We start from the raw sequence: 27,327 nt of genomic DNA on the forward strand, positions 1-27,327 counted from the left end.
CCAGATCTTTCTGGGAATTTGCTGGAAAATGTTCCCCCCAAAATGAATTAATTTCTGGTATTTCCTCTCTAGTTCAACGCCTTTTCTTCTTTTTAAAATCCAGGGTCTCGTAGACATAGAGAATGGACTTGAGGACACAGGGAGGGGGAAGGGTAAGCTGGGATGAAGTGGGAGAGTAGTATGAACATATACACACTACCAAATGTAAAATAGATAGCTAGTGGGAAGCAGCCACATGGGACAGGGAGATCAGCTCGGTGTTTTGTGACCACCTAGAGGATAGGGAGGGTGGGAGGGAGACGCAAGAGGAAGGAGATATGGGGATATATGTATATGTATGGCTGATTCACCTTGCTATACAGCAGAAACTAACACACCACTGTAAAGCAGTTATACTCCAATAAAGATGTTTAAAAAGTTTTTTTTTTAATTTAATAAAATAAAATCCAGTGTCTCTATGCCTCCGTTGCTAACCCCAAGCCATCCCCTTCTTGTGTGTTCAGTACTAACTCCCCCGTTGTGTTTTCTTACAGTTTCTTCTCATCATCTCCAACAATTTCTCCTTCTTCCTCAGGGTACATCAACCTTAGTCATTTCCTGATTTAAAATGTCCCTTCCCCCTCTGCCCACACCACTCCTCAGCCATGTTCATTTCACTTCTTCCCACATTCTGCAGTTGACATTCCCTAATCCTTTCCCACCCAGTCCCTATGCCCTGCAAGGCTCAATTTCTTGGCCATTTTCCTACCTGTTCTCATCTGCACTTGGATTCATCTATCCTAAGAACTACTGCCCAAACTCACTGTGCCTGGGCTCTCCCAGATTCAGCCCACTGCTCCTCTCTGTCTCTGTCCCCGTAGCCACCACCCTGAAGACTTTCTGAGTTTCCCAGGCCCCCAAGCTCCTCGACCCTCACCCTCAATCATAATACTCTGTCACTTGGCTCCAGAGTCTTGGTATTGTCTTTCCATCATCCTCAGGCTTTTTCTTTCCTCTAGATTTCATTCCCCAGATCTCTTTATTTCCCTCCCATCTTTTCAGCCCAGATCTCTTCTCCTTCTTAAATCTTCAGTCTATAGTACCTGTTCTGAATCTCTTCCTACCCAGTCCATACAGTGCCAGATTTCTGAGGGTTGTCCAGAATGACTTGCTGGTCCTTCCCTTCTTCACCATGTTCACCTCCAGACATCCTGGAATCTTCCAGTCTCTACAACACACCTGTGTCTCTTTTACTTCTTTGCCTGGGACTCCGTGCACCACTGGCTTTAAAACTGAGAGACCCTGAAGAGGGCCCTGCTAATCCCCACAGCATTGAGTTACCAGAGGGATGGGCTGGCAACCAGGATCCTTAATCTTCACAGTGACCATGGGGTCCTTGGTCCTTAAAGGGGCAGATGCTCTAGGACAGAGGCTGAAGAATTAGAAGATGGATCCTTAAAAGGCCAATTATTCTGTAGTCATTGGCCAAGGGATTCAAGAACCTTGGATTTGCCTAATACTAGGAGTAAACTGAGCTTCCTTTCTCTTTCGCCTACCTCAGCTCCACTTCCCTTTCAGCCTGGAAGGAACCTTGAGGTGAACACAATAAAGCAGGCTCCACAATGGCCAGACAAAAAAGGCATTCATCTTTTACAATGCATCGGTTTAATTAAACAAAAAAGTACAACCATGAAAGTTTCAATCCCAGGAACTAAACTTGTTCTTACATAAGGACCTTCTGTTTGACAAACCATAGCAACATCTATATACAGTTTATCCTTACACAGCAGTTCATCACTGCCTACAGAGGATTGGGCCTTCTAAAGTCTGTCCTAAAGAGTGTTTAGTCCCCACAATGAAAGCAAGGTTAAGGGAAAGCATTTTACCTTGAGTAAGCCAGTTAATCTCCTTCAGGATCAGCTTCTCCTCCTTTAAAAGGTGGTAGCTGAATTTTCAAGGTCCTTCCTCATGCTACCTGTCTACGATTCTACGAAACATTATTAACAGTAGTCATAATGATGATAAAAGGTTTTGGAATTCTTTATCTCATTTTATCATCAGAACAGACCCTAGATTGTGGAAAAAGTGATTATCGTTATCCTCCTTTTACAAAGAAAAACTTTGATCAAAGACATTAAGTGGCTTGGGACTTCCCTGGTGGTGCAGTGGTTAAGAATCCGCCTGCCAACGCAGAGGACAAGGGCTCGAGCCCTAGTTCAGGAAGATCCCACATGCCATGGAGCAACTAAGCCCGTGCACCACAACTACTGAGACTGCGTGCCACAGCTACTGAAGCCAGCGTGCCTAGAGCCCGTGCTCCGCAAAAGAAGCCACCATAGTGAGAAGCCTGCGCACTGCAACGAAGCATAGCCCCACACACAGCAACAAAGACCCAATGCAGCCGAAAATAAATAACACAACCTTTTAAAACAAAAAGACATTAAGTGGCTTGCCCAAAGTCACTCAGCTCAGAAGCGGTGGGGCAGAAGAGCCACCAGTGCCGTGTTCTGACTTCTGCCACCGCTCCAGCCAGCTGTCCACAGAAGAGATCTGCTGATAGGCACGGGCTGCCCGTAAGATTTGCCCCAGGAAGTGAGATTCTGAGACCTTTCCCCGCCTTTGCATACACAGGGTGGTGGCCCAGGGAAGGACAGAAGGGCCAGGCAGGTCTGGAAAGAGCCACAGGGCGGAGGAAGAGGCTATGGTGCTTAGAAAACAGACAGCAGCATTGGGTAAGGCAGCTCTCTACGGGCTCCCCTTTAGTGGCTCACTCCCCTTTCAGTTACTTTAAGTGAAAACACAGGAAACATTTACCTGATATCCAGATAAATAAAATAACCTGCCCAAGATCAGTCAACTAGTCATTCACAAAGCTGGCACTCAATTCTAGGTTTTCTGACTCCTACTTTAGTGCAAAAATGTAGGAGTCAGAAAACATCAAACACCTTTTAATGAAATACATCAAATAACAGGTAAGCGAGAAAAGCATTTTAACAGATTCAATCCTTAGATCAAATACAGCGCTCATTCATCAGATACAATTTTTTTTAATGTTTTTCCTTGTGCTGAGAACTCTCAGGATTTGCTCTCTTAACAACTTTCTTAGATAACGCACAGCAGTGATAAACTTCAGTGCCCTTTTTATTCTATTATAGTGTCACCAATTCACTCTTGAGTCTTCAATATCATCCCTGTGCAGTGCGTGTGGGGAAGGGGAGGGAAGACCAACATGCTTAGTATTCCGTCTTAACTGATAAATTAAAAAATCAAAAGTATTGGATAAACTCTTCCCAGAATTACTGAAGGCTCAAAATAGAAAAAGAGTTTAAAATAATTGTCTCCATTTTTAACCTTATGCATCAGTTGAATTTTTACCACATGCTCTTATGACACGAATAAATTTAAAAAAAAACTGATTTGAAGATTAAATTGATAATGCTAAGTGGGCGCATGCTTGCTCTTTATTTTCTCTATTTCTGTAGTCTGTAATTTTTGTCAACCCTCTCCATCCGTAATTACATAGATTAGTAAACTCATGACCATAGAAATTAAATTACTCACCCAAAATTACAAAAATAGACTCACCATAACGGTCTAATTGGAAAACTACAGACTTTAAAGTCAGGATTGACCAAGGTTTGAATCTCAGTTCTGCAACTTACTATGGGATGATGGGCACCGAAGGGCACCTAAATGTACCTCTCTGAGGTTTGCATTACTCATTTGATTTTTTAGATGCGCACAAGTAATAATGCCATGTAAGGTCATTATAAGGAATAAATGAGATAAAGGATGAGAAAATCCTTAGTAGACTAGTGCCAGGTAGTCTCCATTTTTACAGAGAAGAGCTTATACCCAGGGTTTTTCCCTTATCCCCGACCCATGCCACGATTGACTTCAATGTAGGTAATGCGAAAATGTTCTCCCTAGAGTCACTAATGGCTCCCTAATCGCCAGATTCAATAGTCTCACTTCACCTTTCTGCAGCATTTCACGCTAGTGACCACACCTCTGTTCTCGAAAATGTTCACTCCTCTGGTTTCTGTGACACACGCTACTCTCTTCTAATTTGCCTCCTACTTCTTGCCCCCCACCCCTTTTCAGTCTCCTTCACTAGCCCCTCCTCTTCCTTCTTAAATATCAGTGTGCCACAGAGCAGCGTTTATCAGAGTGCCAGTCAGAGTGTTAGCAGCGTTTTCATATTATTAAATAGAAGAGAAAAGAAATGATGGGACAGGAAGAGACAGGACAAAATAAGAAAGAAAATATCAGAGGGCATCACCTTCTAATAAGACCATGTACTGGTTCATAAAATTTTGTTTTAGTTACATGTACATGGATTTGTGTGGGCTTGTATGTTCTGGGGCACAATAAAAATTAACTTTTTCTGTGAGCTGTGGTCAAAAATACTCTCCCAAAGTGTGCCTTGCTCTCTTCTCATACTTTCACCCTGAATGATCTTAAATAGCACCATACCACATACTACCAACTACGAGCTAAAAATTCCCATACCCATATCTTAAAGCCAGACATCTCACCTGAAAGCCAGATTGGTGTATTTGGCTGCCTTGAAACAGCCATCCCTATGTGACTCACAGGCATCTCAATCGTAAAATGTACAAATCTGAACTTACAGTTCCCCATAAATCTCCTGCTCTTCATAATCCACCAGTCTAGCTAATGTTAGTGCCATCCAGCTACTCATTTATCCATTTATTGATTTCGCAAACCCACAAACATGTACTATATACCAAGAAAGTGCTAAGCATTTGAGACACAGAGATCATGGAGATACCATACCTGCCCTGGATAGAGTCACAGTCAGAAACAAAATAAACAGAATCATAAAACAAAAAAGTTGCCCAGGGCTTCCTGGGTGGGGCAGTGGTTGAGAGTCCGCCTGCCGATGCAGGGGACACAGGTTCATGCCCTGGTCCGGGAATATCCCACATGCCGCAGAGCGGCTGGGCCCGTGAGCCATGGCCGCTGAGGCTGCGCGTCCGGAGCCTGTGCTCCACGACGGGAGAGGCCACAACAGTGAGAGGCCCGCGTACCGCAAAAAAAAAAAAAAATGTTGCCCAACTGTAGAAGTAGGTCCAGCGTCCTACAATATCAAAGAATATGGGCAAACTAATCCAGGCTGCAGAACCTGAGAAAGTTTTCTAGAGCTGCAGACCTAACCTGAGGTTTAAAGTAAGAACAGTTGTGAATCTGAGCCAAAGAGGTTAGAGTGGGAAGAGTGCATGCATATGTGTGTGCGTGTGTGTGTATGTGTGTGTTGGGGAAACAGAGAAAGAAAGGCATTCTAAGGAGAGGGGACAGCACAAGCAATGATATAGCTCTGTGTAAGATACTACAAGAAATGAGGGGTTGCTTAAGTCCAAAGTCTCAGGCAGGGAGTTACAAAGAACGTGGCCAGAAAGACCACATCCTGGAGACATTCATATGTCATGTTAAAGGCCTTCGATTTTCATCCTGCAGCAGATGCAGAGGCAGTGACGGACAAGTTTTAAGTGAGGGAGAACTATGATTTGATTTGCATTTAAGATAGATCATTCGGGATGCGGCATGGTGGATAATTTCAAGAGGTCACAGTGAGGAGGCTTTGGCAGTCATCAAGGTAAGTTATGATGGAGATCTGGACCCCAGTAATAGAAGAGATTACACAACAGCAAATTGACAGGAGAAGACTGATTTGCCATAAAGAGTACTGAGGAGAAAGAACTGGTCATCCACTCACTTAAGCTGGAAACATGGAGTCTGTCAAGGCTCCTTCCCTCACCTTTATCCTCCAAATTTAATCAGCTACTGAGTTCTAGCAATTCTGCTTCTTCTCTAGCTCTCAAATCTATCCCTCACTTTCCATTCTCATTACTTTTAGTTCATCCTTTGTAACCAGGGCAATTTAAAAATTTTAATAACCCATCTCTTGTCTACCTGCAACCCTCCCTGTGCCCCTTCTACCCATCTGCCATACCACCACCAAGAGCAATTGTGATTTTTCTGGAAGGCGAAACCCCTCAATGTTTCTCCATGGCCTAGAGAAGAGCCTAAAGGCCATTTATGATCTGATCTCTCCTCCCCTTTTCAATGCATTTACTAATATTCCCTACCCCTACCCTCATGTTGTGCCATGCCAAAGTACTTCCAGTTCCCTAAAATAGAAATAAAATAAACCAGAATGAAAAACCTGTTCCAATCCCATGCTAACATGCTTTGGGATGCAATGCTTCCTCTTTCTGGAAGGCCCTTCCCTTCTCCCCACCCTCACCTCTGCCTGGAGAACTGCTCCTCCTGCTTGAAGATTCAACTCCATCACCTCATTTTCTATCATATCTTCCCTGACCTCCCCCATAGCCCTAAGCAGACTGGATCACATCCATCTTCACACAACCCTGTGCAGATGGCTACTGGAGCACCAAGCACACTGTACTGCAATCAATTTTGTGCAGGTCTCTCTCCGACCAGATGGTGAGCAACTGAGTTCCTTCTACTTCGTCAGTCCAGCAGTGTCTGGCACATGGGAGTTGCTCAACATATGTTTGCTGGGTAAAAAAAAAAAAAAAAGAATAGACAAACAAACCGACTAGAACTGGTCTCTGTCCCACCCAGAAATTATCCCATAATACTACTATAATTTTTTTTATAATGGAAATATTAGATGGAAACCCTTAAAATGAGTCCTAAGAACTGGAGACTTTTTCTTCTGTTCTACCTCAAAGTGGTAGTTGGAACTTTCTCCAGAGCTCCAGTTTTTATATCCAGTCTACTGAATATTTATTAGATGGGTTTCCAGAAGCTTAAACAACATAGTTTATACAAAACTAACCTCCCTCATCCCAAAATACTACACCCCACAGAAAGATTCTCCTGCCTCCACTATTTCTTTCCAGGGTTCAGCATTTTCCAAGTCAATCACTCAAACCCGCAAACTGAGAGCGGCCCCTGCCTTCTCCCTCTCGGCCTTTCCATCATCAACACCAAACACAGAGCCTCCTTTCCGTTCCCAGCGCCATCACCCTAGCTCAGGACTGTGACTTTGCTCTTGGATTTCTGTAATCATCTTTGGATAACCTCTTTAAAATAAGCTTTTAAAATTATCTTAAATCTGAAAATCTCACTCCCACCCCAAAAATAATAATTTTCCAAGTTTTATATGTGTCTGAATAATAGGATCACTCATCAAGTATGTCCTATGTGCCAGGCACTATTCAAAGCACTTTAAATAGATTAATTTATTTAAGCCTCACATCACACAACCCTAGGACACATGTACTCTTATTATCTCTATTTTCCATTCAAGGAGAATGAAATATTGAGAGGTTAAGCATCTTGCCCGAGGTCACACAGCCAGCAAGTAGCTATTCATTTACTTAAACACATTTTCACATATGTTATATATGAAATATAACATATGCAAAAATATCGTTTTAGTCCTTTCTCTTATTTTACACAAAAGGGATAACAGTATGTGTATTTTCTTTGTATTTGCTCTTAACAGTGCATCCTGGTTATCTTTCCATATTGGTACGTATAAATTCACCTCATTCTTTGCTATATGTTATTACAAAGTATGGCTATAGCATAATTTATTTGACCAATTCACTGTTGATGGATATTCAGGCTGTTTTCCATTTTTCACTACTGTAAACAATGACGTGATTCCTATGTACATAAATCATGGTACTCATGTGAATAGATTTATAGCACAGATTGGTGGAAATAGCACTGCTGGTATTTCCATTTTTAATTTGGATACATTCTGCCAAAATAGCTCCAAAAAAAACTGCACCGATTTACATTCTCATTAACAATATATAAAGGTGCCCGTTCTTCCAAACGCTTGGCAAGTTGGATATTATCCATCATTTTAATTTTTAACAATCTAGGGTCTCTTTGTTGCTTTAACTTGCATTTCTCAAAATTCACATGCAGTAGACCATCTTTTCAGATGTTTATTGGACAGCTATACTTGTTCTGAAAATTCCTACTCATGCCCTTTGTCCAATTTTCTATTGAATTGTTTGTCTTTTACGTGTGTTTATTAAATATTCTACATATTATCAATTTAATACTTTGTTATATATGTTGTAAATAAAATTATCCCAATCTGTAACTTACTTTTAAATTTTGCCTACAGTGTCTACAATTATATCAATTTTCAAAAATCTTACAGTAACCTGCTGTATAGCACAAGGAACTCTCCTCAATATTCTGTAATAACCTAAATGGGAAAAGAATTTGAAAAAGAATAGATATATGTATATATATAACCGAATCACTTTGGTTATTCAATCACATAACATTCTGCTACAAAAATTTTTCCCACTGACATTGGGCTAAAGATAAAACTTTTCAGTGTCTGGTTTTCACGTCCTACCTTCTCAAATTTGGTTTAAAGCCACCTCAACAAATTTATTTCCCTTTATTCTTATTCACAAAGTTTTTCAAACAAACTAGTGTACTTGACTGTATCCTAAATAATCCTTCATTACCTTTGCTAGGCATGCTTTGCAATTAGGAGAGAACGAAAGCAGATACATCCTTTGTCTACACATCTTTAGTCTGAAGCACTGGCATTGTGGGTCTATCCAAGGTCCATCACTACCCTTTGGCAAGGCAAGAATGGGTGTATTTTCTCTTATTAACTTAAAAAGCTCTGACGTTGAGGGTAAAAAAGAGGGGATTTCTATGATTAAATAACCTATGGCAACATACCGCTCTTTCAGCATTCCTAGGCCAGAGAACTTGGTGTTAAACAAGGCAACAGATAATGGGATCTGAAACTTGAAGAAGCCTTACTGGCATCCAAACTCATAACATTCAGCATACATTTCTTACACAATCTCTGACTGATGAGATGAATATTAGAAAGGAATCAGGAGAGGTTAGAAGAACTGAGATAATACTACCTGAAGAGAAAAGACTGAAGTTAACCTGAAAAATGCTGTATGTATGTGTTCAAAACTCAGAGGAGTTGGGAGCCAGTTCAGCTGAGAAGCTGGGAAGAGGCTGCATTACAGCAAAGCAACCACAGCGAGGGAGCAGAGCACCAGGAATGGTGAGGGGTCAGGGTGGCCACACGAGGGTAGCAGAGAGCAGGCTAAACAGAAACGCTCTGGGTAAGAGTGAACAAGTTATTGGAACCGAACATCTAGACCCAAGAAGTACTTTCTATTCAGACAATGAGCACAGAGAAAAATTGTATGGTACACACAGGCAGAACAGAGAAACATCCCTCACACATCTGCTCTAAGGTGAAGGGGCACAGAGAAAGGTAACTAACATGGATTGAGTTCTTAGCTAGGAGTTTTGCAGAAATGTCTTCATTTAATCTTCACAACAAGGTGGAAAACAACAATGTGGAATATTCAACAAGTGAAAAGACTGATCTCAAATAAAAGAAGTGGCATGGTTGGTATTTAAGCCCAGGACAGTCCAACTTCAAAAGCCATCCTTTGTCCTGCACTGTTTCTACAAGGAGTCAGGAATAGCTCCTTGCAGCTGGACCCTAGAGCCTGTTTAACTTCCTTAGAGCCAGACACGCAGCCTTTCCTGGCCTCCTTCGTCCACACCATCACTAGCCAGGGCTCCACGTGACTGTAGAAAGAACACCCTAATGTACCTGCCTCGGCATCTGGCTTCATTCGCCACAAGAAGAGCAGCAGCAATGGTCAGCCTGACAGGTGGTAAGAGGTAGTGGGGACAGTAGTCCACAAGGAAGCCCTGGGACTGGACTCTCTGGGGGCGAATCTCATCAAGTGTCACCTGGCAAGGGAATACTCCTCGAGTGGTAGCAAGCTCTGGAATTTTAGGGCTTAAAAAGGTCTTAGGACCAACATGGACCACAAGTGATCATGAGTTAGCCAAGAAGACAGATTTAAAATCAAGGATAGCAGAAAAACATACCTACTGGGACCTGTTCTGAACTCAACTATCTAAGAGAAATCAGAGAAGACGTTCTGAAATGAGAAAGGAAATGGCAGAAGGTTAAGAATTAGGACACTCCACCTGATATATAGGAGGCTGAGGGGCAATTTAAGAACAGTCTTGAAGGCTCTAGAGGGACATTACACAGATGCTAGGAAAGAGAAAGAGATGTCTTCTTTCGTGAACCAGAGGGAAAAGCCTTAAATGACAGTGGGAGGTTCTTGATTGTAAAATCAACGTGTAGAATCAAAGAATGTGGACACTCTTCTCCAAATGTGATGGATAGAGTTCTCTTTCATGCGTTCATTCAAACAACACTTAAAAAGCAACGATTATGTGCCAAGCATTCTTATGTGCAATATCCCTTCTGTTTCTGACAACACAACTTGACAGAAAAATTGACAGGGTTTCTTTCCTCGCGAAGTTTACATCTACTGGGAGAAGGAGTACAGACAACAAATAAACCAAAGATAAATTATTAAGAACATAGCAGGAAATGCTAACTGATGACAAGGGAATGAGAAGGCTTCTCTGAGGAGGCGACATTTTAAGCTGAGATGTGCAAGAAAGGCCAGCTTTGCATAGAGCAGAGAGGGAAGATTCCAGATCAGGAAGGCCAGCCAGTGCAAAGGATTAGGGTGGGCACGAGCTTGGTGTGTTAGAGATACAAAAGGAAGAATAGTGTGGGAGGGGTAGTGTGGCCAAAAAGTAACATGAGGTCAGAGGCATAGGCAAGGGCCAGACTGCATAGGGTTTTATGAAAAAGGTTAGCAATCGCTGGAGAGGAAGAGTCAAGGAAATTCTGTGTTGAAAGACTCAGTGATATTTTTTGGTTTTAAAACTTAACACAAAAGACTATTTACAGACACAGTTCTCTCAGGAGTCAGTCAGCCCCTTATGAGGAGACACAAGCTGTGGTGTGTTGCTTCTCGGGAATGTCGGGACCTAGGCATCATCTGGAAGCACTTATTAACAGTGAGGTCAGGAATCTTCATTATTACCCTATGGAACAAGAATCTCCTGGGTACCTGTATTATTTTTAACCACTGCCCCCATATAATTCCTACGATCAGGCACAGATGGATATACTGGGTTTCTAGATGACCAAGGACTCCACCAGTTAATGTGTGCCTTGTAGGAAGTTACCACATCTCCTGAGCCTCATTTTCTTCATCTGTAAACTGGGAATAATAATACCGACAAGACACGGGGCCGTGTGTGAAGGCTGAATGACATAGCATGAGCAAAGTGCCAAGCACATCGTAAGCACTCCATGAATGCTGAAGGAATAAATACATGTGTGAATATGTCACCCTTCAGCAACCATAAGGAATTGGTTCCAGGCCCCCACCCCCACCCCCAGGATACCAAATCTGCAGATGCTCGAGTCCCTTACAATTGGCGCTCTGTATCATCAGGTCCCACATCCTCCAACAAAGAGGGCTGACTACACGTATTGAAAAAAATCCACGTGTAAGTGGACCAGTGCAGTTCAAACTCGTGTTGCTCAAGAGTCAACTGTATATGAACCCCATGCATGAATGAAAAGCTAAATATATACATTCAATTCATTCTTTGCAATCCTTTCTGTTTCGAGTCTGCAGTACTCCTTACCACCAGCAGGGAGCCCAGGATCTCAGAGATTCGAATGGAGGTGAGATCCTGGACCAGAAACCAACGTCCGCCCTCTGCCTCCTGCCTAGCCTTTCTTCTTCCCTCTCGTTCAACTGGCCTAGCTATTCTGACTCATCGCCACCTCTACCCCTTCCCACTGCTACCCTCCCCTAAAACAGAAAAGAGCACGCTCAGCTTTCCTCCCACTCCAGCCTGCCCTGGAGATGATCCCAGCTCCTTGCCAGGGAGATGGTCTAAGTAACAGGTGCCCCTGACTGCAGGCTGTTTCTGCCAGGAACTGCCTAAGGAGACCAACCTCATCTGAGTTTGTCTGGAACTTTTCCAATTTTAACACTGAAAGTCCTGGCAATTGCCTCTGGCAAGCAGGGACAGTTGGTCATGGTACCTAACCCCTTTCTCTATACAACTTTACATTGCTGTGCACCACTGTTTGGGTCTGTATGTGCTCCACAGCACCGTCTACACTATATATTGATGTCTGGGTCCTACAACAGTATCCTGGGGTTATCTTCACCCTACCCATAGGATCAGACAAGACCACACTCGGTGGGTCCTAGTCAATGTCATGGAACTGGATGTGTGGTCCCCAGAAGGGTCAGGCTTCTGAATCAAATGATGCGCCTCTTCCAGTACATCCATCCACCACTGCCAGAGTTATCGCTCTAAAATGCAAATGTGGCAGTGACATTTCCCTGCTTCAAACCCTTCAATGACTGCTCGTCTGCAGAATAAAGAGCAATCTCGAGCATAAATTCCCTTCACAATCTAGCCACAACAGACTATAGTCTGCTTTGCCTGCTTTCCTGCTTTTGTATATGCTGTTCCCTTTTGCAATACCTTTCATCCTTTTTATACGTGACCAACTCCTAGTCATTCCTTAAGGTTTTCCATAAATTTAATCCCTGCCCCTTCCCTGATTCTATGATGCCTTATATATAATTGTACTGTAGCGTTTATCACATGGTGTAGTAATTACATGTTTGCCTATCTTTCCTACTGGACTATGAGTTCCTTGAAGGTAAATTTCATGACTTATCTTTGTATTCTCTAGAGGCCAACACTAGACATAACATTTTTTAACATTCACTCCTACTTTATGATTCTAAAAAGTAAGCTATTACTGCCAGATTGGTCTTCGTCATCATGAACTTTGCATCCCTGAATGTTATCCTGACCCTTGCATTATTCCTTGCAGATAAAGTGAGGCTCAACAAACAGAGTGGGATTGGGGATGGGGTAAGAGCATCCACTGATCATCTTGTTTTGTCATTATAAAAATAAAACCTGGGCTTATAGATTTTTTTTATAGATTGCAACAAAACAGCTGTGTCAAAACACCCACTTTCAACTAGCATTGTGCACTGCACATAAAAACTCAATAAACTATAAATGAATGAATGAATGAAAGATCAGGGATCTATTCTGGACAAATAATTTTTTGTGTTCTTATACTGGAGTGTGACTATAAAATGACAAAAATCCTGTTTGACTTTGTTTGTATTAACAAACTGATCAGAATGCCACTGCTCAGAAATTTTCTAGAACTCCTCTTCAGAAACTGCCCTAAGAACCAACATATTAGTCAACCTATAAGCCATTTACTATTACTTTACAGCCAAATCTTGTTTTTGCATTACCCAACATGAACCACCACTTATCGAAAAGGCTTGGATCCCAAAGACTTTGGCTATTTTCAAAATTAAAAGCTAACCTCCAAGGATAAAAATTTTCCACAATTGAAGATATGCAAAAGGAAGTGGAAGGCTCTAAGTCAACTCCAAGAATTAAAAAATGTATCTTGAATAAGTGGATGAAAATATGTGTACATGTGTATTAGACTCATTCACCTAATTTGGGACACATTGTATCTATATGAACACATACAAACGTACAGGAAGTATACCAATGAAATCAGTGTGCCCATGCTTCTGGAAAAAAAAATCGGTTGATTAAGCCTATGTGTTTGTAAACATATCATTTCAGTTTAATTCAGCAGAATTAACTGAGAATCTACTATTTTTCTGTTTCTACACTAAGCACCGGGAATAACAACATTCATAAAATATTATTCCTGCCCTCAATGAGCTCACAGTTAGAAGAGAAAACCATGTAGACAAACTATCGTAACACAGTGAAAACAGTGTAATAGTGGAAGGATATATACAATATCGTGGTAGCACCTAGCAAGGAGTGATTCACTCTGTGCAGAAGGCTTCACAGAGGCAACGACACCTAATCAAAGTTTGGATGAATAAACACAAAAGTTTCATCAAGCTTAATGACATGGGCAATCCAGGTATAGACAATAGTATGTGCAAAGACACTGAGGCATGAAACGACATACTGTGTTTGGGAAATTACAAGCCATTGGATGTCGGTGGAACACGGAAGGTAAGGGGAGGGATGCGGAGATATTTTGTTGGAGAGGCTGCAGATACCCATGTAACTGAAATGTGTATTTTTGCTTGCAGATGATTATGTGTGTCTACTGTCTTTCCAAAATACATCAATCAGCCTGTAGCTGAAACAACAGTGGCACACATATTTATTACATGATTTTATTTTTGCCTGAATGCATCACAAAAAAATCCCCCAGGTCTCTGCTCATATTCGTTCTATTTCCCTGTTATGCTCTCACCTTTTACTCACTTCCCTCCATTTGCTATCTTGCTCCTTTTCCCCTTGTATTGTCTCCTCCCATATCGATCTGAGTCTATCTACAGTCTCATAGGTCATCCTCCTTTCTAATGTCAAGCAACTTCCCTTCTCTCCTTTAGAACAAAGCTCAAATGACCTCTTCTCTAACATGCCTCCCTGGCTAAGTCTAGTGGTTAAACATTGAGGCTGTGTAGTAAGACAAATCTGTCTTTGAAACCTGTGTCTCTCATTCACCATCTTTGTGATTTTGTGCCAGTCATTTGGCTTCTCCGGGCCTTGCTGTCCTCACCTGTAAAATAGGGGTGAGGCATCCTCTGCACCAGGAGCTAGTGAATATTAAAAGGGATAATAAATGTAAAGAGCTTAGTAGAGAACCTGGCACACCCTTAGCCTTTAACAGTCATTGTTAATCGTAAATTCAAATTGTCTAGAGGGCCTCAAGCCTAAGTCGTGCATATATACGGTGATTTCATTGGTACATATTTATTTTGACTCTAAGTGCTTTCCTGATACACAGTGGGAGGCAGGGCAGCTGTGCTGCAAAACTCCAATGGGAACAATGCCCCCAGGGGTACCGCAAGCCTGGGGAGGAGAAGGAGGCTTTTCCTTTTGGTTTGTTTCTTTCCACAGTTTGATTAGTTTAACTCTATAAATACATTACTTTAATGTTTTAAAGTGGCAGTGGGGTTTCTGGGCAGGGAGAATTTGGGCCTTTTTGTTGGTATGTTTGGTTTCTATCTTGTACCACTATTTTTTTTTAACGTAACTAATAATACACTTTCAAGAAACTCAGTATTTTAGAAGTTATTCTAGTCAGAATTAGGATTTTAGGAAAAGATGGATCAGAAAGTATTTGTTAGCAGAAAGAGAGATGAACATCAACAGTGGATTTGGATGCACTACTTACAAATAACATAATCTCATCAAACCTTTATTTCCTCGTATCTGTAAGGCAGCTGATAATTCCAACCACATTAGGGTACTTTCCGGTACCTGAATGACATACTGTGCATGTAAAGGACCCAGTGCAAAGTCTGGCATACAACGGATTCCCAAAAAATGGTACCTGTGATCATTTTTATGATGTGCAAGTTGCTGTCCTAAATTGGTGGCTTATAACAGGTTAGAATTAAGATGTGGCTTAAAATTAACAATTAAATTGGGGTTGGTATTAGGATTAGTAGAGTCTGTAATAGCTTAGGGTTAGGGTTGAAATTAGAATTCAATTAAGGTTAGAATTAAAACACGTACAAAGGTTATTATTAAGGATAGGGTTAATTAAAACTGTATAATAGAAACAAGAAGCAGTATGAGGAATCCTGGTTTAGTTGGGTGGAAAATTAAAGGGGAAAGCAAATACGGAAACCTGTATAGAATTTACTGATAAAGAAAAAGTCATACAGAGGCGAAGGGTTAGAGGGCAAAGCAGAACCGAGGCAGGCTTCTGAGATTTTTCCTTCAGGTGCTGTCATCCCCCTCCTAGATGAATATGTAGTATTCACCCTACTCAGGCCGAGTTCCTGCCCTCCCCGCTCCCTGAGAGGAGGCGCGTGGGGAAAGGAATGCCCAGGGCCCACACAGCTGCATCCAGCCCAGCACCGGTGCCAGCGCCACATTCCTCAACCCTAGCCACCCAGGCTGCTGCTGAGTGGATAGGGGCACCCAGGAGCCAGAACTCGCCTTCTCTCCACTCCCCTTCACTGTTCCCCCCAGTTTTCACTGTGGTGACCAGTTCTTTAATCCCACAACCTACTCCAGACTTTGTGCAAGTCTCTGGGAAACACAGCTTGTATGTCATAGCATTTTAGAGTGCAAAGTAACCATAGAGATCACAAAGCAACATGGATACTCTTATTTTACCTGTTTTCGGGATGAGGATAATCCTTGCAGGTCAGGCTTTCTTTGTAAAATTCTTTTCCTAGTGAAAAGGGTGCCTGTAAGATGCTGGGTGCACAGAGACAAAGGGCATTAGAGCGATTATAGGTAATGAGTTATTCCAAATGGAGACATCTGCCTCTGTAGGAGACACTACCCTTTCACTCTGAGATACGCAGAAGTGGAAATTCCTCAAAGAGGACAATGCTGGAGAGTAATGATTCTCCTTATTCCTCCTGCCCCCGAGAGTATATCTGCCTCCTTTATCCAATACCTTAAGCCCTCTACCACATCCCCGTGTGAACACAGAAAGTCACCTAACTTCTCTGAGTTTCATTTTCCTCATCTGTTCAACAAGGGGTATTAATTAGGTAATCCTGAAGGTCCCTTACAATTCTAATACTCTTTTATCCTATAATTCCAAAAGCCAATGACTGCTTCCTATTCCCAGGGCCTAAAGTACTGCCAAACTGATGCTAATGATGCAGAAAAGGGAAGGAGCCAGTAGGAAAAGAGCATTCCAGAGTCTCATTTGCTTGCTCTTAATACTCTCTCTCCACAAAAGCTCTCGCCCTCTCCTCCCACCCTTGGTTCTCATCCCAGTGCAGTTACAGTAGAGGGTGGGGACAGACCAGCAGAGTAGTTAGAGAATTAAAGGACAGGCAGAAGGGGATCACGGCAGAGTAGCAGATGGAAAAGGTGATTAGTGACAGGAGCTTGGGACCTAATTCCACATCCTGCCATCCCAATCCCACCCATGCCCACTCTCATTCCCCCCAACACTAACCTGTCCTCTCTTAATCCCACTTAGATGATCTCTAAAACTTCTTCTAGCTCCAAAGATAATACTCTTTATCCATCAAGACTCTTTAACTAGGATAGCCTGATCCTTCTTCTCCGAAGCCGTATTCTCTCTTTGAAAACACACCCACTCGTTCCTTTTCTCTGAAGGACTAAACTCATGCCGACCTAATCCCACCTCTGTCGGAAGGTCCAATTTTCCCCTTGTCTCCCCTCCTGCCCCACCCCATAGTCCAGTCTCACCTCTCTCTTACATCCAGGTGTCTGTATCCCTCAACCACACTCCTCCCTCTAGCTTTGCCTCTCACAGATATCAAGGTGTCAGAGAACCCCCAGGGAGGCAGAGAACCCCAGAGCAGTAGAACGGTTTGGAGTCACTAAGATGTGTCAAGGTAGGCAAGTCAGGCAACCCAAGGTGGTCAAAAACTCTACAAATAATTCTTAATAAACACCCAGACATTCAGTAAGTGTTCAAGAGGTAGGCAGAGCTCTTCTCCCAGAAACGATAGATAAACTCCACACACAGCGAGAAGAAAAACAGAGGGGCAGCTTTCTGGCTATCCTCAAGGGTCTTCCTGGAGAATATTCTCTCTCATCCTCTCCACCAGTGACTAACATTCATACAGAGCTTTACTGATTACTAAGTACTTTCCACATCCTTGTCCTTGAGTTACTAGGTGACAGAGACATTAAGTCCATCACAAACAGCTGTGAAGCCTATCTGAGAGGAGGAAAGATTACCCAAACGTTGAAGATTAGCACAGTGAGGTACAAGCAGTTCAGAGAGGGGACTGGTCCAGGGCTTAGAAAACAGGCACCCAAATCCCTCATCTAGGGAAAAAATTGGCCTCCCAAGATTGGACGGCACTTTAAAAATCATATGATTCCTTGTGTTTTCTACTATTAATTGTCAGTATAACCTTGGGTAGATCAATTCATACCCTTTGGGTCTCAGTTGCACCTGTGTAATAAGGGATTGGACCAAATATTTTCTAAGAATCCTTATATACATAAAATTCTTTGATTCAGAGATTCTAAAATTTAGGAATGTATTCCCAAAAGCTAAGTTTGAGCAAAACTGACTCAGAAGGATCTCTTTCTGAGACGTACCAAGACTCTTCCAGAGAACTTCAATCACAAAAAAAAAAAAAAACCCAAACCCCAGGGGGCTTGGCACTCAGGAGCCAAGAGCAAGTACAGACACCCCACCTCTCTCTTTCATCTTATATCTGGCCTCAGGGGCAAGAACTGCATTAGCCACAGATGCACTGGCCCTTAAGAGGGCAGCTTCCTGAGGGTCTGTAGATCAGATCGTTCACCCAGGAATCTTACTCACTAAAATTTGAGAAGGAAGGACAAACTCCTTTGAAATATTAAGAAGAAAAATATTGGGGGTAAGGGCTGGGAGTAAAGTGGGGGAATAGGAAGGATTAAGGGGGGAAACCACTGAGTTGCTTTGTAGGCAGCTTGGTTGGGCAGAGTCTGAAGGGAAGTCACTGTTTTTAGATGGGGAGTAATTTCTTTGAGGAGGGATTGAGAGAAGTGTTGATTCCCATGGCCTGGGGGCTTGCTGGAAGATGCCTGTCAAAGGAAATTGCCTGGGGCTACAAGTTGTTACTGGGCGTATAACTAGGGGCTCATTTGGTCAGAGGAACTAGGGATGTTAGTGCTTTGGAGATTGACCAGGGTAACTGGTTACCCATGGAAGAGATGTCCCTGGGCATACTGTTGATAGGGGAACCCCAGGGCTCCTGGGGATCCCGGGTTGCCAAAGGAGGGAGGGCGGGGCTGGAGGATCTCGGGCTAGTGGGCACACCCTTGCCCAGGCGGGCAGTGGCCGATCCCGCCAGTTGGCCCAGGGCCCTGCCCGACCCCCCCCTCCCTCCCTCCACCCCAAGCCTAAGAGGGGTGGGCGGCAGGTCCCACTGCTGAGCCAGCTCTCTCCCTCTGCTCCACGCCCGAGCCGGGCTGGTGGAGCTCCCGAGGGAGAAGGTGGAAGGCACCACGACTGCGCGCAGGGGGTGCGTGAGGCGGGGGGGGGGGGGCGTGGGGAATGCGGCAACCTGTCCCCCCCGCGACCAGCCCAGCCCCCGTCACCCCCCCTCCACCTCCAACCGAATGGTTTGCTCCGAGCGCCCTATTTAATCCCCGCGACTGCAGCAGCGCCGGCTCCCTCCCGGTCCCCGCCTCGGCCCCGGGCTCCGAAGCGGCTCGGGGGCGCCCTTTCGGTCAGTGTCGTCGTCTACCCCCTCCCCAGCCCCAGCCCCTGGGGATCCAGGCTCGCCAGCGCCCAGCCAGGGAGCCGGCCGGGAAGCGCGATGGGGGCCCCTTCCGCCCTGCCCCTGCTCCTGCTTTTCGCCAGCTGCTGGGCGCCCGGCGGGGCCAACCTCTCCCAGGACGGTGAGTGAGGGAGGGGGCGGCGCCAGGGGAGGGGGGGTGGGACCGGGGCGGGGGTTCCGACCGGCTGCGGGGGCGGAGGGAGCCTGTTGGCTTTGTTTGGAAGCGGGGGTTAAAGTCGCCAGTCGCTGCTGATACCCCTGTGTCTGTCTCTGAGCGTCCGTGTCTCTGTGGATCGTGGGGTGTGCCGGGTATGCCCCCTCCTTGTACACCGTCGAGTGTGTCTGCGTGTGCAGTCGGGGTTTGGGTCTGTTATAAGCATCCCGGGGTATGGATGTGTTGATGTCCGTGTGTGTGTCTGGGTGTGCGCGTCTGTGTTGGTGTCTGGTTCTGCGTTTCTGTGTCAGTATCTGTGTGTATGTCTGTGTCAGTGTGTGTTGGGGGCGGAGTGAGATTTGTCGCTGTTTCAGTCAGGGCGTGTGTCGGGTGTTTGTGTATGTATGTCTGGAGGGGTTGGGTAGCCAGTGCAATACCCCAAACTGCTGTATGCAAACATTTCTGCTCCCCAGCCCGTCCCCACCACCGGCGGCGGAGCTCCGAGTGGGCAGGGAAGGGAGCCTGGGTGAGGCTCTTGAGGGGGGCGTGGGCAAGGAAGTGGGGGGCTTCTTCTTGGAGCAAAACAACAACACTGGGCGGAGAGGGCCCCGGGATGGCAACATCCCTAGCGGTGGCAGAAGCTGGTAAAAGAAACCCAGACGAGAGCGGAGGAGGGGGATGGGGGGGGCAGTGGGGAGAGGCTGGGCAAAGGGAAGGATGAAGGTATTTGGGGAGGAGGATGCATAGAAAACCCAAAGCTTTCCTGGGCTAAGGATTGATTTTCCAAATTTGGGGTGGGGTGTCTTGCCTAGCCCCCTTTGCTTCAGTCAGGAACTCAAACCTTCTTGGGTTTGTCACGGTAGAAAGATGAAGGAAGAGAGTGGGGGGGGGGAGAAAGGAGGCGGGGCCAGGGGTGAGGGGACTTGGGGCCCCCTCCTGCCCTGGACCGGGCTATGTAGGTCAGCTCTGTCGGGGCACCTCAGCTTTCTTAAAGGCTGCTGACGATTAATGGGGTGGCAGGGGGCAGTTTGTAGGGAGACCAGGAAGGGAGCCACAGCTTCGAGCCTCAGGTTCCCGGAGGAGGGAGGGCAGGCTGTGAAGGGACTAAAGGAATGCATCCTTCGGTCTCCTCCGCCCCTATGTGAGGCAGGCTGGGCTGGGGGAGGGGAAGAGGGACCGGGACCTCTGCAGAGCCAAGGGATGTGGGGACAGTGAAGGGGAGGGTGGTGGCTATGCCCGGCCAGATGCCAACGGAAAACAGAAAGAACCGCAGGGGAGGAGAAAGGGGAGGCGGCTCCTGGGTGATGGACCCAGTGGCCAGAAGGGATGGGCACAGGGCGGGGCGGGGGTGGAGAGGGGAGGGGTTGAAACTGGGGATGATGATGTAGAGAATTTCATCTGAAGGAAACAGGCGAAGAGCCCGGGTGCTGGAGGAATAATTGCTCCATCTCGCCTGACCTGCTCCCCTAGCCCTGTCTCCATCATGATAAAGGAGTTTCTGCTGGTATGAGGACACTGGGGATCCCCTACCTACAGCTGGCTGGCTGAGTCCTTCTACTCTGTACCCATTAACCCTCCCCAGGGGAGTTCCTGCCCAAGTCACCATAGAGACAGCAGCCCCTCCTCTCCCCTGTGTGGAATCCCCCTTCCCCAGAGGACTGTCCTGATGACCCTACTCGCTGAGGAGGTGAAGAGAGTCCTGAGGGAGGGCAGGCTAAGTGCAAGGCAAGGAGAGGCTGCTGGGTGTATGGACCACAATAACGAGTCTCTACTAAGCCTTGACTTTCAGCTGCAGCCCCTGGCCTTCCCATCCTGGTAGCTGGGTTTAAGAGAGACAAGCATGACCCAAACTGCCCCTGTTCGGCCATGGGAACTGATGGGGCCACGCTGAGACCTAAACAGAATGAAGTCATCCCAGAAAGCTGTGAGCTCAATCCTAGGATGTAAACATTGGAGAAGAGAGAAAATCCATACCCTAGCCAAGTCTTTCTTCACCAACTGCACTATTCTTTCCTGATCTTCAATTCGGGCTCCAGCCCCTACTCAGGCTTTAAGGTTTAGAGGAAGAGAAATGCTTTATCCATATATATATATATATATATATATATATATATATATATATATATATATATATATATATATATATATATATATCAGAGCAGTGGCTTGAGGGAAGAGTGGAAGGCAGTACATTTTGAATGGAGAATGTCCGGAGGAGGGGTTGAGAATTTGGCGATGGGGAGGGAGATCTGTTCCCAAGACAGAGTCAAATCAAGCATCATTTTCCTTGTAGAGCATCATCTGTGCAGACAGTGGACATATGTCTGGTTGTAATGTCTCAGGATGTACTGATGTACAAGAGGCACAACCACATGTGATCTTCTATCTAAATTAATTCTACTTCTTAGCTTCAGGATCAAAAAAGACCCACTCTGACGGGGGAGGTAGGTGCATAGATTTAATGCTCATGGGTGGTGAACCTAAGGCCATTCTGCCCAGGATCATGAAGAAGGTGTGTCTAGTACCCCTGACTTGGCCTGAGGTCCCTGGGCAGGGAGCTAGGCAGTATATGGCTTACCTGGTAACATTTGACCAAAACAAGAAGAGACGTGGTGTGAAAGTTTAAGGACAAGATATCCTAATACACGGATGCTGGAGTGGTCAAGGGTGTATGGCAGAGAGGCTATTTCCATTTAGAATGAGGAAAACAAACTTCATATGCTGCTGGGGTATACAGCTCCCTGAAGTACAGCATACATTTTTTTTTTTTAGGTTTCATAAGGCTGAACAGGGATTGAGAGGTTGGAGAAGGGCAAACAACTGTTATCTGAACCCGGCCATGAGTGCTGTGGCTAGAAACTCAGGGATGGCTTAGATATTCAGAGTTTGCCACCTGCCCCTTCCTTCTCACGTTTCTCCACTAGTATTGGTAGAAGTTGGCAGTTCCAGCTTTGGGGGATACAAGGCCTGTGAACTTAATGTATTCTGTGGTTGTCTTTCTGGTGAGCAGCTCAACATTCAACATTGCAACCAGACTTCCTTGGATTCTTCCTTTTCAAGTTATTTCCAGCACTCTGTGAGCTGATCTAGTGCAGAGACAGACAGGTGGGCAGCCTCACTTTGCTTTATACCAGGATATAGCAGTTTAACTTTGGACTGCACTGCCTCACACATGAATATCTTTCCCTTCCCAATGACCTTCTGTCCACTGCCATCCATTCTGCAGCCCCCTGGCCAGGTGCCCAGTGCAGAGATCATGCCCAGTGTGCCGGAGAAATCCAGCAGGCATTCACTCTAGAGCTGCCCACAGATCTGCTTGGCAGACCTACTCCATCCAGTTTCTGTTCCTAGTTGCAGCTGTAGCTGTTCTGTTTCTGCTCCTGTTCTCTTCCCAGTTGCAGCTGGGAACCCCTGGGAAGGAGATGCTCTCCCCTCAGACATGTGCACTTTCTGGCACAAAGAAGCTGAAACCGTCAGAGAGACACTGGTATCATACAGTCTGTCTGATGTGGGGTCCAAGCTGTGGCATGTCAGCTGCCTATCCAGCAGTTACACCAAAGATTCTGTCCTAAGCTCTCCCTAGGGCTAGGCAGCACTGTTGGTTTTAGTAGTTTCTTTTAGTACAGTGGTTTTCTCACTTTTATCTTTAAAGATGTGAAATTCCTTTATCAAATAAATAAAACAGATCCAAGGAGAATTACTCTTATTGAAACAGATAAGACCTGGAGCCCTCTCACCCTTCTTCTTGGCTTCCCCTACACTCCCCCTAATCCTTAAGGCATAGACAGAGGTTCTGCCACATACAGTTTGAAATCCTCTGCCCTAGACTAACAGTAAATGAGACAGCTCACTACCCTTAGGTGTCTTCTCTCTCTCTCTCTCTCTCTCTCTCTCTCTCTTCTTCCAGCTGAGGAGAAAAGGAGGGCCAAATCTAATTTCAAGAGCGCCTTGTTGGAGACATTCACTATTCACTTGAAGAATGACTCATAGTTCTGCAGCCATAAAATTCCACAGATGGCATCTTTTTGGTGCTCTGGTCACTTTGAAACAGGAGACTAAGTAGTTGTGCCATTGCTCTGAAAATCCTTAGATCTGATTTTGGTACCCCTTGGTATTACTACTACTTTCTTGCAGTCCAAATAATATATACAATAGAATCAAAAGCTGCTTGTCCTTAGGTCACAAAAAAATAACCTAGGAAAAGATCCTCACAGTTCTCATCAGAGAAATAATAAAACCCCTGGGGCTGTGGCTAGTCACATTCTTTGTTGTTTCCTACTCCAACAGAACCAGCCCAACAATCCCTTTTTTGTCATCTATTTCTCAGTAATGGAATTTCACTGAAGGGTGGTAATCTAGCCTCCAGGTTCTCCATGAAAGCAAGCTGTGGACTGGACCAGCTCCTTACTGACTACTGAATGAAAAAGCCAGGGTATTAGATAGTTTTGTTAATTATATTTTCTCCTTTCATTTTTCATGCTAAAAGTTAATATTTCCTGTTTAATCATCGGCCATAGGTCAACGTACTGGAACAGTTTGTTTCCTGGATAAGGTCATGTCCTAGAAGTCCATCCATAAATTCCGAGAATAGCCATCCTCATGGGAATGCTTATAAGAAATAGAGAGAAACAAACCACCAGAAAAGCAAGCCATCAGAAAAAGATTCAGGGTCTCTAAGAACTCAGTCAAATTAAGAACAAACACTCCACGTAATTGTAAAATAGAGGAGAACAAGTCTCTGGGGCCAAAGATCTGCTTCTTCCTCTAGGATCAGCAGCAGAGATGATTCTTTACAGGGTCAGAACCAGCTGATGCTCAGAGGTTTTATAACCTAAGTAAAAACCCAATCCAATCCTGTTATAACAAGGAGATCCATCCATTCTAGCACTGAGAAGTCAAGTTGTCAAGAGTCTTGAACACATGAAGCTGCTGAGATTTTTTACAAAATATAAGCTCATTAAAGCTACATAGTCTTCATGGAAGCAACAAGTACTGAAAGAGAGAACTATCTGTCCCTTTACTGAAATTCCCCTAAGTCTAAAGAGAGTGGCCAAATTTCCCAACTAACACAGAGGCCTCTAAGTCCTGAGGACAATACCCTTTTTAAGAGTCATAATCCATTCCATTTTTCTGTGTATGATCAAGACTGGACGATTCACAGCAATTTGGGGTGCCTTAGAGCACCCGGACTCTGATACACCTCATACCCTATCTGACTGTAATACACATTTTGGTTTCCTCATGCCTAGCGTGTCTCTGAGGGGACACAGGCTTTGTGGTGCTCTTTTTCCCACACTGAAAGATACTATTAATTTCATGCATAATTGGTTGTAGCAAGTCAAAACCTCTTCCACCACCACTGATACTAATGTAATTTTCATAATTACTGAGGCTTATGTTGACAAACTCAGTCTGGTGGCGGTCCTCACTTTTTAGCACAGTCTCTTGGTTGTATGTGTGGCAGGTTCAAACAGAGTACTTCAGGAGGCCTTTGAGAGCAAGTGATGTGTGTGGTGTGATCCTAGCAGAAGCCCTGATGTCTGGCTTGAGAGCTGGCTGCCTTAACCTATGATCCTGGTCGCCCTGTTCTTTGTGGAACAAACCACAGGTGCTTTGAGCTCTCCATGGTGCTAGCCCCTGACAGGGATGCTCCAGGCTCTTCTTGCTGCTCTCCGTGGTCCTGCTCCCATCCAAGCTCCTAATCTCTTTACTCTCTACACTGCAGCCCTCAGAACAGGGCTGGAACTTCCCTCCCCCTACCACAAACACACACATGATCTTGGTTATGATCCCTGACCTGCTCCACCAGAAAGAGGTAAACAAGACCTGTAGATACAGCTCTGGAGAGTCTTCATAACCACCTAATCCCCTGTAGGAAGGGGACAGAAAGAGCAAATAATACTGAGGTTGAAAAGAAGTGTGGTTTGCAGTGTTCAGGAGACTAGGACATAGAGTGACCTCAAATGGCCTCAAAAAAACTGAATGTTTTGCCATATATGGACTCATAGATTTAAAACAGAACTACAAATAGTTGTGGTTTAGATCGAGACAGCATTGCTCATACACTATAACCACATATACACTATAAATGTGGAATGCAAAATGAGTCCTACTCAGTTTATGAGCATGTACCTCTTAACACCACTCTGAGCCTGACAACCAACTCTAATTGTCCTGTCATGGTACCCATTGTTCCTGTCCCCTCAGCCTTAGCAGTAAACGTAAAGACAACATATAGGATAGGTTATCAGAATAGATAATAGAGGAATTCGATATATGAGAGGCATAGAAGGTAAATATCAAATCCCTGACTCATGTCCCTCATCATTATAACCATCTAGTACAGACTACGTGGCCTTAAATATAACCATCCTATCCCAGAGTCCAAGTCCTTGGCCAGATCTCAGGAGCTGGATCTTTAAACTCTTTTGGGGTATCTGCCAATGATCCCAATGAGAATGCTCAGCCCCTGCCAGTCTGAGACTAGACAGCCAACATGTTCCTCCCATCACATCAAAGCTACACAAGCTTCTCTTCCCCTAAATGCTGATTTCCCCACGTCAGTTTTGCATAATAGTTCATAGAATAGTTAACACTTATGAATGACCTACACCAGAGTGAGGCTGGGGAAACAGGTTTCCAGAATTAATTTCCAGGACCCCTCTTCCATTTCCTTCTTTGATACAAGGAGAAACTTCATTCCTCAAGGACAGGTAATGGAAGTGATTTATCTCCATGAGAGAGCCTTCAAGAAGACAGAATTAGGGTTATGGTAACAGCTGGAGTTTCTCCCATCTACTCATCTCCCTGAGACCCCGTTCCCATAAAGAGCAGACATGTTTCTGAAAGGATTCTAATGCAGAGACTCCAACATTGTTTTCAATATGTGTATCATTTTTCTATGTGAGCTCTTACGTCTGGGATTCTTTAGCCCTCTCATCTCTCTCCATCTTTCTCCTGGACATCTCCAGGAGAATAAGAAAGCTAAATAATAAAAAGAACTAAAATGTTGTTTTCTCTAAGGATTTATTTTTCCTTACCCCAGCTAGACCTACACTAATTGTGTATTGATTGCTAATGATAAGCACCTTTGGCTCATTTACTTCCAGTTCAGGATCAGAAAGGTCAGATGCATCACCTCACCCTAGGGAAAAAAAGAAAAAGAAATGAAGGCTGACATCTCAGCCATTTATCTCTAAGCTAGCCACTACTTAGTTCTCCATTTCCTTCATATAGTCCCAGGTGTTAGCAAAATAGAATGGAGAACTATACTTCCAATAGCAGATTTCATTGGGAAGATGCAGATCCTTGTTTCTTGTGTTCATTTTTCTTCTGGGACCTGGCTCTTTGCTTCCAATTTGGATTCTAGAATTCCAGCCAAAGCCTCAGACAGAGTAAAAAGCTCCAGAAGGTGAACTGGTTTATTGAGTCTCTGACTTAAATACCCGATACTCCTTGGAAACCCAGCAAATCTCTAATAAATACATCGATGACAAGTAACTTATGACTTAGCCTAGCCTAGGTCAGTCTTTGAAGAGCCTAGAGTCAAGTTCTCTCATTATCATAAAATGAGGGGCCCGTTTTACCATCTGCTCCTAATCATTTGTCCCTCAGCAAATGTAAACTTAACAGTGAGACAGTTATACTCACTTGTTCTTACTAGTTCTTTTTGTTTGTTTGTTTTGTTTTTGCGGTTACGCGGGCCTCTCACTGTTGTGGCCTCTCCCGTTGCGGAGCACAGGCTCCGGACGCGCAGGCTCAGCGGCCATGGCTCACGGGGCCCAGCTGCTCCGCGGCACGTGGGATCTTCCCGGACTGGGGCACGAACCCGCGTCCCCTGCATCGGCAGGCGGACTCTCAACCACTGCGCCACCAGGGAAGCCCTACTAGTTCTTACTCTAGTTCTTAAGGATGAGATATTTCCAAACACATATTATATATTCCCTCCTCTAATCTCCATCCTGTAATCTCAAACAAATATAAAAACCACCATCACTAAACCCATGGGCCTCACAC

General features: G+C 44.6%; 1 protein-coding gene across 2 annotated transcripts in view; it reads left to right on the forward strand.

Moving 5' to 3' along the window:
- The first annotated feature begins 18,979 nt into the window (after positions 1-18,979).
- CADM3 (cell adhesion molecule 3) overlaps positions 18,980-27,327 on the forward strand; it is a 31,382-nt gene continuing 23,034 nt past the window's right edge. The window contains exon 1 of one of the 2 annotated variants that reach the window (XM_079944802.1): positions 18,980-19,278. In XM_079944802.1, the coding sequence (XP_079800928.1) occupies positions 19,197-19,278 (82 nt within the window). In that variant the 5' untranslated portion in view covers positions 18,980-19,196. The remainder of the gene's footprint in view (positions 19,279-27,327) is intronic. The other variant, XM_079944803.1, reaches the window with a different exon arrangement.

The sequence above is a fragment of the Stenella coeruleoalba genome (assembly GCF_951394435.1).
Source record: "Stenella coeruleoalba genome assembly, chromosome: 1".
NCBI lineage: Eukaryota > Metazoa > Chordata > Mammalia > Artiodactyla > Delphinidae > Stenella > Stenella coeruleoalba.